The 14,331-nt window shown below is 30.6% G+C and overlaps 1 protein-coding gene across 4 annotated transcripts in view; it reads right to left on the bottom strand.

Moving 5' to 3' along the window:
• The window catches only part of LOC117171339, a 204,736-nt gene that overhangs the window by 53,178 nt on the left and 137,227 nt on the right, over positions 1 to 14,331 (bottom strand). Inside the window, exons 1-2 of one of the 4 annotated variants that reach the window (XM_033358568.1) lie at positions 11,416 to 11,473; positions 9,066 to 9,271 (exon numbers count right to left, since the gene is read on the bottom strand). In XM_033358568.1, the coding sequence (XP_033214459.1) occupies positions 9,066 to 9,271; positions 11,416 to 11,443 (234 nt within the window). In that variant the 5' untranslated portion in view covers positions 11,444 to 11,473. Of the gene's footprint in view, positions 1 to 9,065; positions 9,272 to 9,357; positions 9,489 to 11,415; positions 11,474 to 14,331 lie in introns of those variants that run through there. The other 3 variants (XM_033358570.1, XM_033358569.1, XM_033358567.1) reach the window with 3 other exon arrangements.

Raw genomic sequence — 14,331 nt, 5'->3', positions numbered from 1 at the left:
CAAAATCAAAATATTACTGATGGTACTTGTATCAGAACCGAAAGGCTTCCACCAAAAATTAGTGCGGGCTACTTTAGAAAAACGAAAATTAGTATAGCTTGATGCTTAATTATTTTGTATAGATTGATAAATGTCATATATTAAAACTCTGCCTTGAGTTATGCGATAATGAATGGAATTCCATATCTTGACAGCATATAATTAAATATATTCTTCCAAAGCTTCTTTTATTTCCTCCTTGTAATTTTGCACAATAAACAATTAAACAAAGAATCGCCCATCAATAAAAAATTAATGAATTTAACAAAGTAAATTTTAAAATAATAGAATTGAATAATTACAAAAAAAAATCGAACTCAAAAGAATATACACAAACTGATAGAAAAAGTCGACTGCATCGGCGCATGTGTGCGGTTACCGTGTATGAAACAATTTCTTCACTATCTAATAGTGTATAGTGTAGATGTTTTTGAAAAGTAGTGAATGCTTCCCTCAAGAACATGAATATCCAATAAGTATTTATTTGTAAATATTACAATCCTTAAGAGAAATTTTGTTAATGTTTTTTTTTTTTGTATTTTATCAAGATTTGATCATTATTCTCTATAATAATTACATTCGCTATTGCTTTTAATCGTTACATTAAACGACTAGTTATTTCAAAAATAATATTTTAAATTCATAAAAGATGAATCTATACGTGCACCTGTGCGGTTCCACCAAATAGGTTATATTTCGGTGAAGGCCACTAATAGACTCAAGTGGGAAACCTTACATAGCGACTTCGTGAGGTTCTTCGCTAGGGGTGATTGCTAGAGAGATTGATCAGAAACCTGGGTCGGAGCAGTGTTGCGGAACGAAAGTGCTATTTACTTAAATAGCACGAGATTCTGGATCAATCTGAAAAATCTCTATCCCTTCCACACACTACTCCTTTCCCCTACCGAGTGAGTCACGCCTACCCCGAAAGGGAAATGGCTTAATGGTGTAATAATAATAATAATAATAATAATAATAATAATAATAATAATAAAGGTTTGAAAATCAAGTTTAAATCTTAAAAAGCTATCCTGAAGCAGATATGGAGAGAGAAAGGGAGAAAGTAAAATCAGAATTCAGTTATCTAAAAATGATATTTCAAATTTAAAAAATTGAAATCGAGAAGAAGAATAAAAATTTTGGAAGCAGATTTATTGAAAAAGGCAAATGTACTGGAAAGTTTTCATAGAAAGACTGAGGAAGAAATGAAACGCAGAAAAATGAGAGGAGTATCATGAATGATACATGGATATGTTTGAATGTAGGGTCAGTAAAAATTGTTTAAGAAGTAATAGGATCTCAGAAAAGGATATCTATGAAACAACGAGTAAGTCAGGTGATATTGGAATTGATATAGGAGAGAAGAAAATAGAACAGCGCTAAAATGATCAGGGAAAGACACGTTATGACAAAATAAGAAATGAAATAAACAAGAGATACATGAAAGTTATATTGGAATGGGGAGAAAATAATTATAAAGAAGTAGATAATGAGAGGGAGAACAGACATACAGATGTTGCTTACGCGAAAGTAAAACGATACTTTCGTGAAGAACTAGTGACAACTAACACACTGGCGAATGACTCTAATTCTGTTATCTTTAGTTCGGTTCTTCGTCAACAGAGATTCCATATTAGGATCCGATTTTGATAAGGTACTATAGGATTAAAGAAAAGCACCAGGAGTAAATAATATACCTTCAGAACTTTTGAAGATTATGGAAGAGAAAGCACAAGATGCAATATACAGTTTAATCTGCAAGATGTATTAGACGGCGGAGATACTGGGTGATTCTAAAAAGAGTAACATTGTAACAATACCCAAAAAACTGCTGTCCAACGGAAAAACCTAGTTAGTGATATGTGCCATATAAGTTATTTTCCCATGCAAGTTTGCCTGAAAATGATCACAATGAAAAATGTCACTTACTAGGTTATTCTGTTAGACAGCAGAAAAACGGTAGCATATATATGCGAAAATCATCGATCCATCGAACTATTAGCTTAACGCCACATGCATCGAAAAGATTAACGCGAATATTTTTCAGAAGGATAGAAAGGGGAGCAAAAGTATTACTTGAGGGACATCAATTTGGTTTTAGAAAGAACGGGGGAAATCTAGTAGCAATTCTATTTCTAAGATTAATTCAAGAAGATAGACAGCAAAAGGATAAATGGACATTCATGGCTATCGCATCGATTTAGGAAAAGCATTTGCTAATGTCAATTGGAACAAGCTATTTCGAATAATGAAACTGAGGGTACTACAATGTAGAGATACGAGAGTTAAATATAACCTATATAAGAATCAAACTGTGGTAATAAAAATTGATGATGAGGAAACAGAAGTGAATATTAGGAAGGGAGCAAGACAAAGGTTGTTCCCTATCATAATTGTCATTCAACCTACATGTAGAGTATTTCATTAATGAAATAAAAGAGGAAAATAATAATACATAGGATTCAAGGTACAAGGGGAGATGATTCAAATGCTTAGATTTGTGGATAATATAGGAATAGTGGATGGTACTAAAAACAGAGATAGCGTACGAAAAAAATAAGTTTTAAACATTTACGAAACTAATTCGGGAGTAGCGGATATGGAAGCTAGTTTAGTAAAAGATAAAAGGGTCTAGTTATACGATGTGATTAACTATTTTATTAAAATGAGTTAGACTAAATGCATAAGCCACATGATGTCAGAGCTTTCTGCTCGATAATATAGTTAAAAATCCATTCTGTGAGCGGTCAATATAAATTTCCTCTGCGTATTACAATTCACGCACATGAAATAATATATCAGCTTGCAAAATTTGTTTCACTTTTAATTCAGTTTTGTTGTACCTAAAAAAATTAACTTTTAGAAAATTGAATACAGAAAATTCAATTCTTTGCTTTGAATTAAGTCATATTTAAAATTATAAGAATAGAAATTTCCCAAATGATCCTACGATTTTTGACGCTTAAAGAACAATTAAAATTAAGTATTGAAAAAAAATCTACGAATTGGTATTAAGTCACGTTATAAAATTGTTTGAGAATACATTGGTTTAGTAAACAAATGTGCGATTGCACATTTCTTCATCGTTTGATTAACAAATCGTTCTTTCGTAAACTATATATGAAAAATTGATGAAAATTTCAGAGGATGGTATAAAATGACTTTAATTAACAACAACGTGTTTTATAAAGCTCGAAGCATATAAATCCCTTTGAAGACAATTGTGAAACACTTTTGGTCAAAAAAATTAATTTAGTCATGAGAAAACTCATTTCTTGAGAATTTGTTTGTTAACATGTTTACAAAAACAGAAAATGTAAGCTTTTGCTAATTTTTCTTATAAATATTTTTAGAATTATTGCTGTTCAATAAGTACAGGTACAAAAATTCGAGCTGATCGAAAGTTTCCTTCTTTATTTTTTCTTGAGGTAAGAATTAACGAAGATAAAAATGTAATGCTGACCGTTTCTAAAAAAATACATTGGAATTGGTTAAGAAATACGACCTGTGGGTGATTAATAACAGTAAATTCCTCTTTCAGATCACGGTGGAGCGTTCAGCTCAGCATGCAATCTTAAACAATATATTATTTACCATAAAGTGAGCAAAACAAATTTAAAATGGTTTCTGAATCTTAAGCATTTAAACTTCGCACTACTGAAAAAAATTTCAAATTTCGTCTATAGAATAGGGCAAAATCAGAAGTTTTTTATTAAAAAAAGGTTATAAATTAGCAACAATAGTTAGTACGATATTGAGAATGTTATTTGTAATTGAATTATTTTTTGACCACGTTAATTAAACGATGCAGAAGTGCTTAATTTTACATAGTAACTAAACAAATTCATTCTCAAACAATTTTATAACGTGACTTAATATCAATGAGAAGATTTTTTTTCAATACTTAGTATTAATTTCTCTTTTAACTTCAGAAATCGTAGATTCACTTGGGAAATTTCTAATCATATCTCAACTAAGTATTAAAATCTTTTTTAATTAAGTGGGTCTACCTATGCAATTTTATGAAATAGATAAAACTTATAAAGTTTCATGACCATATTTGTCTAAGAATTCAGTGTACGTTGTAGAATCTGCGCTTAATGTGCCAAATAGCTGAACGGGTTCGTGAGTGAACCACAGTAAACTTTCCTCCCACCCGAAAATTTCTCATTATACGCTTTGCCAAGAGATTTCGACTAAAGACGGTCTCTAGTGCCGTAATTTAACGTACGATTGGGAGCTCTGTACGACCAAATCCTTTTCCAGTTCAATGACTTCGACTCCCATCCGTTATCGCTTTAGCAGTAGACAAGATAATTGCGTGGACTCCAAGATGTCTTTTGTAAGTGCATTAATCGGAAGGTCTTTACCATCATCATCTACTCTAAACATTGTAATCAAGGCCGTGGCTAAAAAAACCTTGGGGGGGGGGGGGGTATACAGCAGAAAATTGACAATTTGGTGAATGTAATTTCTGCCCATTATAATTCACCTGATGTTCGAGACTATTTTTCAAAGTGATACTATGTTCATTTTCTTTTTTAACTTGGTTTATTTTGCATTTGTATATTTAATATTTCGGATTGGAAGTAAAATATGCCTGAATCTTGGAAAATATCTCAATGTACAATATCTAAAAATGCGTCAAATGATAATGAAAACTAGATAAGGCCCAACAATGAAATTTTAAAGAGGAAAAAATGTTTTCTGTTTGAAAACAGATAAGAAATAGAAGTTCTTATAAAAAATGCCGGAGTTTGGGCGGGGGGCAAAGTGGTCTTAACCTAGCTGTCACTCTCATTTATCTCAAAGTGAATTTTTTTCATGTTTTGAACGTATGAAAAATTCCAATAACATTTGAAAATGGTCCTTTATTACAAAAAAATAAATATTACACGAAACAGAAAAAGATTTATCATTCTCATTTAAAAATCTAAAATAACAAAAATAAAAAGAAATAACATCAATATAATAAAATCAAGACGTAAGAAATTGCTAACAAAGTGTGAAAAAATATAATACAATAAACATATAAGAAATGGTTAGACTGAATAAAAAAATGTCGTATATCAATACATTAATATGTATATAGTTAAAGAATATAACCAACATCAATCTTTGCCGAGAAAGCAAAAATGGACTACTACTAGTAAGAGAGAAACAACTCTAAAAAAAACTCTCCGACTCCCTTGCAGAAATTGTGAAATATTTGCCATATTTCCGACTTGGACCAGATCGGGCACACAATTTTGTGGATGTTAAATTTGGCCCCCTTTAGACCCCGGCTTAACAGCCAATCTTGACAGTAGATGGCGCCCCGTTAATTTCTGGGCCTAAAGTGAGATGATTCCAGATCTTTCAAGTTTTAATCTAAAGTGCCAAACGTCAAAAACATTTCAATTAATAATTGAAAAAGTCACAAAATAAGTAATAAAATGTCAAAAGCGAGCACAAACCGAGTGCGTAGACATCGTATACCTCAAAATATTCCTGGGTTACGTGTTGAAGTTTATAATAATTAAATTTATGAAGAATGTTAAGACGAAACCTAACCTCGAAATGACGCTATTTATTTATAATAAAAGAAGCAGAAGTAATATTTAATGCGTTAAATGTGAAAACGAATTTAATCAACAATGACGTAATAAACATTTATTTTTACGTATTTTTAAGTGTTGTTATATAATCGGCATGTGAATACAACCTTCTTATTGTAGTATAGCCGTTTTTGTAAAATTAACTTAAAGAGCCAATGCAATATTATAATACGCTTATTTCAAAATAACGTTTTACATTTAAGTTCATTGTAGAAGTGAAAAGCAACTTCAATTTAGAAATTGAAACCAAAAACATATGGCAAAAAACTTAAATAGTTTATCATACACAAATGCTGGCTGTTATATTGCGTCTTTCGAGTTTTTCCGTCCAATCTGATTTTTATATTCGTAAATTTTAGTTTAGGGGGTAATATATATGATTTTAATAATATATAATTTAAGAACCCCTTTTAATTAGGAATTCTAAAAATAAATTAATATGGGCCCAATCTGGGCCAGGACGGGTTATTTCTGTGTGCTGCACTTGGGCCCCGATTGCGTATCACGGTTCATTTCGAGTCTGGCTCCATCTAGATAGCCCGATTTGGGCCAAATTTTTCCCGATTTAGCCCCGATTAGATCCATATTGGAATTTCTGCACGGGCTGCTCTGAAAAATCGTTGAATTAATTTAAATATAGTTATCAAAGTTATGCAACTAAGGGTATATAATGTATAACTAATGTATATAATGTTCCATTTTTACAATAACTTACCATTTTAAAAGTATTCGAACGAAAGACTCATTTAAACTTATTTTTTTACAATTGTGATTGAAGATATAATTAAATTTTGGGTGGATCACATTTTTGAAAAATAATGATTATATGTTTGAAGGACCAGAACAGTAAACAGTCGTCTTCAATCAAAGAATGCAAGTCATCTCAAGACTCAAGAGTTCACAAAGGTACTGAATTATATTAGGTGTTCTTAAAGTAATCGTGTAGTTCTTTTAGCGCCAAGTATTTTGAAACAAGCAATTATTACTGTATTGGAAGGAAGCAATTATTAATAGTTAGAGGGGAAGTATTAGTAGTAAATTAAATTAAAATATTTCAATTTGAAAAAAGTGTAGATTTGATAAATCTAATATCAACACATTTTTTTCTTTATGGGGATTTCTTTCATTCTGTATGACCATTTGAAACCATTTTTTGGTTAATATTTACATTTTCTAATGTTTTAAATCTATATAAAAAACTTTAAGAGAATCTGAGGATGCTTTTTTCAAATAGAGAAACATTAAACAAAATACAAAACATAAGTTTATTCAAATCTAAAAAAAATAATAAAATGAACTTCGCGTAGTTGACATTCTAAGTTTTTTGAATGTGCACTTTTCATGTCTTCATTCTGTACACAATAAAATTTTAAACCTGTTTGCAAAATGAAGTTGCATTGTTTACATATTTCTAACATTTATCGATAGGTCTTAACCTAAAGTTGCAAAAAAGCGATTTTCCAATAAACGTGGGATTTGCCTACTTGTCCTTCTCAGTTTCTCAATTGAAGTTAGAAACGTTTTTTGTACACTCTACCCTTCATTTTTTATTTTTTATTTTATTATAAACTTTCTAATAAAGCAGAGAAGAAAATAGATGGTATTTTAAAATATATAAAAGAAACTTTTTATGCTTAAGGGCCTGTGATACTTTGAAAATTATCAATTTTACCAATTTTAAGATTACCCGGTTTTTTTCCTAGGATAATAAATATCTTGTCTTAGAAATTTGGGACATGATATCGAACATGCTAGCGGACGTCCCCGCATAATCGTTTGTGGGTTAATTAGAAAAAAATTCTTTTTCTAAATTTGATTAATTTGTGTGGCGCTTAGGAATTAGTATCGATTTTATTAGTGTTAGGTTTCCCTCGACTTTTTGTTACAATAATGAAGATTTTGTCTTTAAAATGTGGGGAATGATAGCAAACATGCTAACAAACATCCCCGCACTTTTTTTTGTGTTTTAATTCAAAAAAATTTATTTTACTTAGTTTGATGTGTGTGTATTTCCAGGTTGCGTGCGTTAGAATTCTCTCCCATAATTATTCTTGAGTGCTACCGACAGCATTGGTACGACAGAGACCTAAATTATAGGAATGACAGAGAGCTGAAAAACTGTCCTAAACTCAAAAAAATGCACATGCGTACCATTTTTATTTAGCAACATAATTTTTTTGTTATTATCCCTCAAAAAAGAGTTTGGGGACGTCCGTTCTGACATTTTATAGCATCTCCGAATTCAGTATTAAAAATTTTCATTTTTGTGAAAAGAATCCGGGGGAGCTGTACCCGATTGACCACACGACGAAGTATTACATACCCTTAAAGGCAAATACTTGTTTTGAACCAATATGCCATCTGATATTTATAAAGTACTATATATAATTAATCAAAAACAACATGAAAAATTTAATTATTAAACTTTTGGCGATGTATTTCAACTGACGATATTTCAAATGTACTTTAATTCTTCATCAGAAGAGTACAGATAAACATAGGTATAGAACACATGATAAAATTAATTTATCAAGAAAATTGTTTTTTAAAATTTCTTTCGAAAACCGCAAAGATTCTTGTACAATTTTATATTAAAATAAAATTTTTTCTAGTACAGTATAAATAAAGGCTGCGTCTAAGTAGTCGTCTCGAAAAAATCGGGAAGTTGGTAATGGGACTTGACTAGTCGTGCCGAAAATTCGGGGCAGCTAGCCAAGCATATGAAAAATATTTGACCTATTCATCTCGAATTTCGGGAAGTATGATGAGCCTCAAGCAACTTTAACGGAAAGATCCTTGATTGAAGCAAGTAATATTGTTTGACCACTGTTTTATATTGCCATGAAAGAACTTTTCAAATAAGCAAAAAAGTATCATAAAATAAAATTTTTTTCCAAAACTTTTTTTTTAATTTCAGGTTAATTTGCTACTTAGCTGCTAAGCAAAAAGAAGCCTATTATATTTTAAATTTACAAATTCAAATAATGAAAATATAAATCGTTTTTGAGAAAAGTGGTCTCACGATTTTTGTAGTTAAACATAAAAACTATTCGAACATATCCCGCAAAGAAAATTCTGCAAAAAACTCCAGTAATATTGTTTTTTTTAAACCTTTGGCCCTAAATGAATATATAACCCTTTCTAGATTGAAAATTTATAATTTTACCCAAAAAATGTAGAACCGTTTTGAATTTATATTCAATTTTTAACAATCCCTGAGCAAAAAAAATATTTGTATTACAATTTTTCTTTGATTGATAATTAGAATTTTGAAAAAGGCGCTGTCATGATTATTTTATTTTTTACGCAAAATATGCGCATACCATGTAAGAATAATATTCCGCAAAACACCTTGTAATATTTCTTTTAGTTTAAAGCTGTTTGAGGCTCACCGTGTGCAACGAGACATTTTGATAAATAAACACTTACATCGACTTTTGCTCCAAGTTGTGGAAACACTTTCATGGGTGGCAATTCCTTTGGAATGTATCTGTAAAATTCTTTCGAACCCTTGTACCATTTGACCGAATACAATGGAAGCTCGCCTAAGTCGTACAGGCAAGTCATATTGACAGTAGAATTTTCAGCTACGGCTGTGGGAACTCGTATCGACACGTCGATTAATCCTCGCACACCTAGAAACAAAATTGAAAACGAAAATAAGATTTTGAGAAATATCGTTTTCACGAATATCTTAAATATGATATAAAATCAAAGGAACCGAATATATATGAGGCAGAGTTATTATTAATTTGAGCACAGGAAGGTGAATAGTGAAATTTTTACAAAGAATTGCGACATTTAGGTAACAACTTAATTCCAAGTTTCGTGATTGTACTGCTTAATCGAATATTTTGCATGAGACAGTGATTTCCCACGAGTAGCAAAGACAAATTAATCTGATGAGCAGGACTCTGGTATGTCAAGTAGATTCAGTTTTAACATAATCTGCGCATGCAATGGCAAGTTGCGGATTACGTCTTCGGGTGTGAGGAAGCAAGGAAACGAGAGAGTTAGAGCTCAATGTTAATGACGGTTCTCTAATTAGGGATTACAATGCACTCTGATTTGTATCTGTTGTATGGATTATAATCCGACCAGTAATTAATAGTGAGTTTCAGAAGACTTGATGAATTACTACAAAATTTTAAAATATTTATAGTCATTCTTCTAAAGTGATAGGTTATTTACAATTCCAATTACTAAAGTGACAGCTTATTTACAATGCCAATTACTCAGCTTTGTATTATTAAATATTTCACTTAGGTAGAAAAGATACTTCCACACTTTTTTAGCATGAATTAAAGAATTTAAGGCAATTAGTAAGCTACTGTGTTTTTGTGCAGGCGTTGCTGAAAATATATGATTTATCGTGAATTTTACTAATAAAAAAGCTATATTTTGTATAACCTCACAGAATAAATAATTGTAAGAATTAGCTAATTTTAAAATAAACGAAAAATATTAATGGAATACTTTTGTAGCTCAGCGAGAACATAATTTAATTTTGAACAGTATTTAATAATAAAGTTCAACTTTAAATTTAAAAGCTGACGGAACTTTTTGTTTTTGAAATTTGAGCATATGAAAGATCTGAAATATAAGTAATTGTTATAAGTTTTAATAGCCATGCTTGAATGTATTTGATGAATTAGAGAAGCTGCTTGGCGAAAACTATATACTTCATGTGCTTGTGACAATATAGATTATTCTTATTTAATATCAATACAGACCAACGAAAATATTATGAAAACTTAAATTTTCGTCCGGGTAAGTTTAATAAATCGAAATGATTTAAGAACCTATTAAATATTTAGGTGCAAAAGTTGTCTTTGCATATTCTAAGAGTTTCCGCAAATATATCAAATTGATTTTTAAAAATGTGGTAAAAGAACAAATAAGTTCAATTTGTGTAATTTTGAACTCACTATTAATAGAAGTTCTTCATATCATTTTGTAGTATTTACAAATGAAACCTAATTGAATTAGAGCAGTCAATCAGCTAAGAAAATTACAATTATTTCTAGCAAATAATGAATAATATTGTATATCGACATTTGGGTCAATCAACCAAAGAGAGGTTAAATTTAAATAGTTTTACATAATAAGAGTTAACTGTATTATCAGAAATTTTATTGAAAAGTTATGTCTGGCTAGAAAGTGTGTGTCTTTTTCTCAAAATACTCTTATGATTATTGCCTGTATTGCAATAAAAGCCTCTGATTCTTTTTTCAAATGTAGTCAAGCTTGAATATTAAAACCTGTTTAATACACGTATGGACCTGGGAATTTATTTTGAGATCCAATAAATTATGTCATAAATAAATTTATTATCTCTAAAAAGAAAAACTAAAATAGAGTTTTATGCTAAGCGCCTAGTTTAATAAATTATATGCTGTTAATCTTAAAATGGTAATGATCTGATATCACAGTGATCACGTGAAAGTGAACTGAAATTTTTACGAGTCATAAAAAGAGACGATTGAAGATACGTCTACAATTTAAAAATACTAAGGACAATTACAGTAAAATAAGTAAAAGAGCGGAAGCAGCTCTAAGCAAGTTCGTATCAAGTTAATGTTAGTGTTAATTAGCTTAGTTGCTGGTATATCCAGTTTGCAATGTTTGCACTTGAGACCTGTTTCGATAACAGAAATCAAGGCCAACACAATTTTATATTTATTGACAATAAATGACTGCTACTATCGCAACCAGTAGTGGATACGCATTTAAATTGTATAAAATTCCTGTTTGAAAAACTTTCATAATTAGTCATTACCCAATATTATCACAAAGTTGAAGTTCATTTTCTCGAAATCGCTATGAGCCTCTGTGCTCTGATGCTGGCATACTCAAGGCAAGATACGCAGCTGCATTTTACCAAGAGTCATTATACAGATTCGAACTTTGACTTGATATTATGGGTAGAGCAGTAATTAGTGGATACGGTAATTGGCATATATTCATCGTGAAGTTTCAACTCGGGATTATAACTGTTAGTTTAAGCGTCCTTTTCCCTGCATGGATTATCTGAAATGATACATGTACTTTGATGTGCTTTTATCAAAATATGCTAAAGCAAGAGTAATGACGAAAGTTTCACTTTTTTGACGCATACCTTTTTGGTATAGAGGAAAATAACTTTTTTGCAATTCTTTTATACATTTCTGAATTTTCTTCAATAACTGTAACATTATTTTACCTTTATATCTAGACTAACGGAAAAATGGGGAATTAATTCTAGAATAATAAAAGTATGTGTGATTTACAAATTAAAAATTAATCGTTTAAAAAAAAATGCAAAATACTCTAGTTATTATATCTTACGAATATTGTCCATAAAATGCTTAGAAAGTCCTACTAAAAAAAGTAAAATTCCACGGACTCATAAAGCATAAATGTTGTTCCATATTTACCCCAAACGTACCATAATAGTCCCAGTTGACGATATTTGTTTGATTCCTCTACATAAAATGAATGACATGTGATTCTACCTAGGCGGAAAAATTATATATAGTTTATATATAGTATAAAGTTTTATATATGATATTCATTTCTTTTATACAAAAATTTCTAAAACAAGTGAATATTATATATAATACTTCACACTATAAAATATATATAATATTTTCGCCTGGGTTAGCAACCAATTTTTAGCATTAAAGTAGAAGACCCTTAAATTTGGAACATAAAAAAGATTGAAGTAAACTTCATTTTTCGAGAACAATATTTAATATTGGAAAAAAGAAAGAAAGAATGATGATAAATCAGTTTATTATAAACACACAGTAAAAAAACGGATCAATTTGGTTGCAGAGCATTTTTCTCCAGGGAACATTTGACTCTCGAGATTATAATGATTTGTCCATTCGGATCAATTTGATATTAATTTTTTGTTCATTTGTCAGACCAAACAAAATGGTTGCCAATTCTTGACGGTGGTGTCATAAAGATATAACCTAAAAATGGTATTTAATCGCACGCAAGCGACAACTACACAGTAAAAAAAGGACCAATTTGACTCTCGAGATCATAGTATCATTTTGAACACTTTTTTTACTGTGCACTGCACGATGAGAAACTATAAAAAGCTTGCATGTTCAAGTACTATAAGAACGTTAGCCATCTTGGTTTGACTTCATATATGATTCCCAATCAGATCATTATGATCTCAAAAGAAGATCATTTACTCCGGCCGATCAAAACGCTTTTGAATTCAGTATCATTTTTGTTGCACATCAAAATGATATTGATTTCGGTAACAGTTTGAATACCTTATTTTACTGTGTACACTTGACAGGTAATATTTTCTAATATCAAATTTCATTATTTTTTAAACTTTTCAAGTAAATTGCACGATCAGGAACGATAAGAGGCTTGCATGTGAGCTAAAGTAATCTAAAACCGTCAGCCATATCGATTTAACTTCATACATGACCCCGAATCAGGTCATTATGATCTCAAAAGTCGATCATTCACTCCGGCCGATCAAAATGCTCTTTTCGGTATCATTTTTGTTGCATATCAAAATGATATTTATTTCGGTATTATTTTGAACACTTTTTTTTACTGTGCATATTCAAATTGAAAAATTTTCCTATAAATAATATATTACGATTTAATGACAGACTTGAAGATGGTGATGACATACTGAAAAAAACTAGTTGGTTGGGACAACTAATAAAGTAGTAGGCCCAACTATTTCAGTTTGTAATATATGCCGCTGCTATTATAGTGATTGAGGCGACTACTTTTATTCGCAAGATTGGTAGTAGTTGTCCTTGCTACTTTATTTGTTCTCGCTATAACTTTCGATGGTAGGTACTACTTTCAGGCATGTGTATTTACTACGTTAAATAGTAAGCGTTACTACTTTAATTAATAAGTCTTACTATTAAATTAGTTGATCTTACTACTTACAGTAGTAATCATTACTATTATATAATCTTATATAATATTACTATTCAATCTTATATTTTCTTACAATTCATATCATTTTATTCATCCAGCTGGAAAGCTCAATTGTCACGATGATGTATTTATGCAAATTAGGGTAACTTTTCACGGAGGCCTGTTTGAAGTATTCGTTGAACTTATTTGACACATCGAGTTCGCATCTAGGTTATCATTCAATCAAATTTGCCATGAATCAACAAAGTAACTGGAAATAAATCCTATGCAAAATATAAATTCCACGATTATTTCAAAACAGGCCTCCTTGAAAAAGTGCTCTAATCGTAGGCCGTAGAGGACGCCCTAAGGATCTATACGATGCTGTTCAATATTTTCCACGTGTTTACACATTATACGCAAAGGTTCAGATTAAAATGGTGATCATTGAAAACATGACGAAACATTTCGGTGCGAATGTTGGCAGCACTGCTCAGAATTCAGTTTTGCCAATATCGCCAAGGGGCAAAACTTGAAACCTTTACTACTTTTATTTCTTGAAAAATAAATTGCTGGTAAATTTAACTAATTTATTTGTTGTGACTACAATTACTTTCCTCACTAATATAACCTTCATAGGATGACTAACGGCGACTTGTTACCGTACGAAACTGGTTAGTTACTGTTACCACCGAAGTAGTTGTTGTACGAGGGTAGTTCAATAAGTCCTTAGAATGAAGTATAAAAACAATTTTTTTTGGGTAAATTTTTTTTCATTTTTCAACATAATCTCCTTGGAGCTCTA

This window comes from Belonocnema kinseyi, chromosome 4 (assembly GCF_010883055.1).
Source record: "Belonocnema kinseyi isolate 2016_QV_RU_SX_M_011 chromosome 4, B_treatae_v1, whole genome shotgun sequence".
Taxonomy (NCBI): Eukaryota; Metazoa; Arthropoda; class Insecta; order Hymenoptera; family Cynipidae; genus Belonocnema; species Belonocnema kinseyi.
This window is presented reverse-complemented; position numbering and strand designations above follow the sequence as displayed.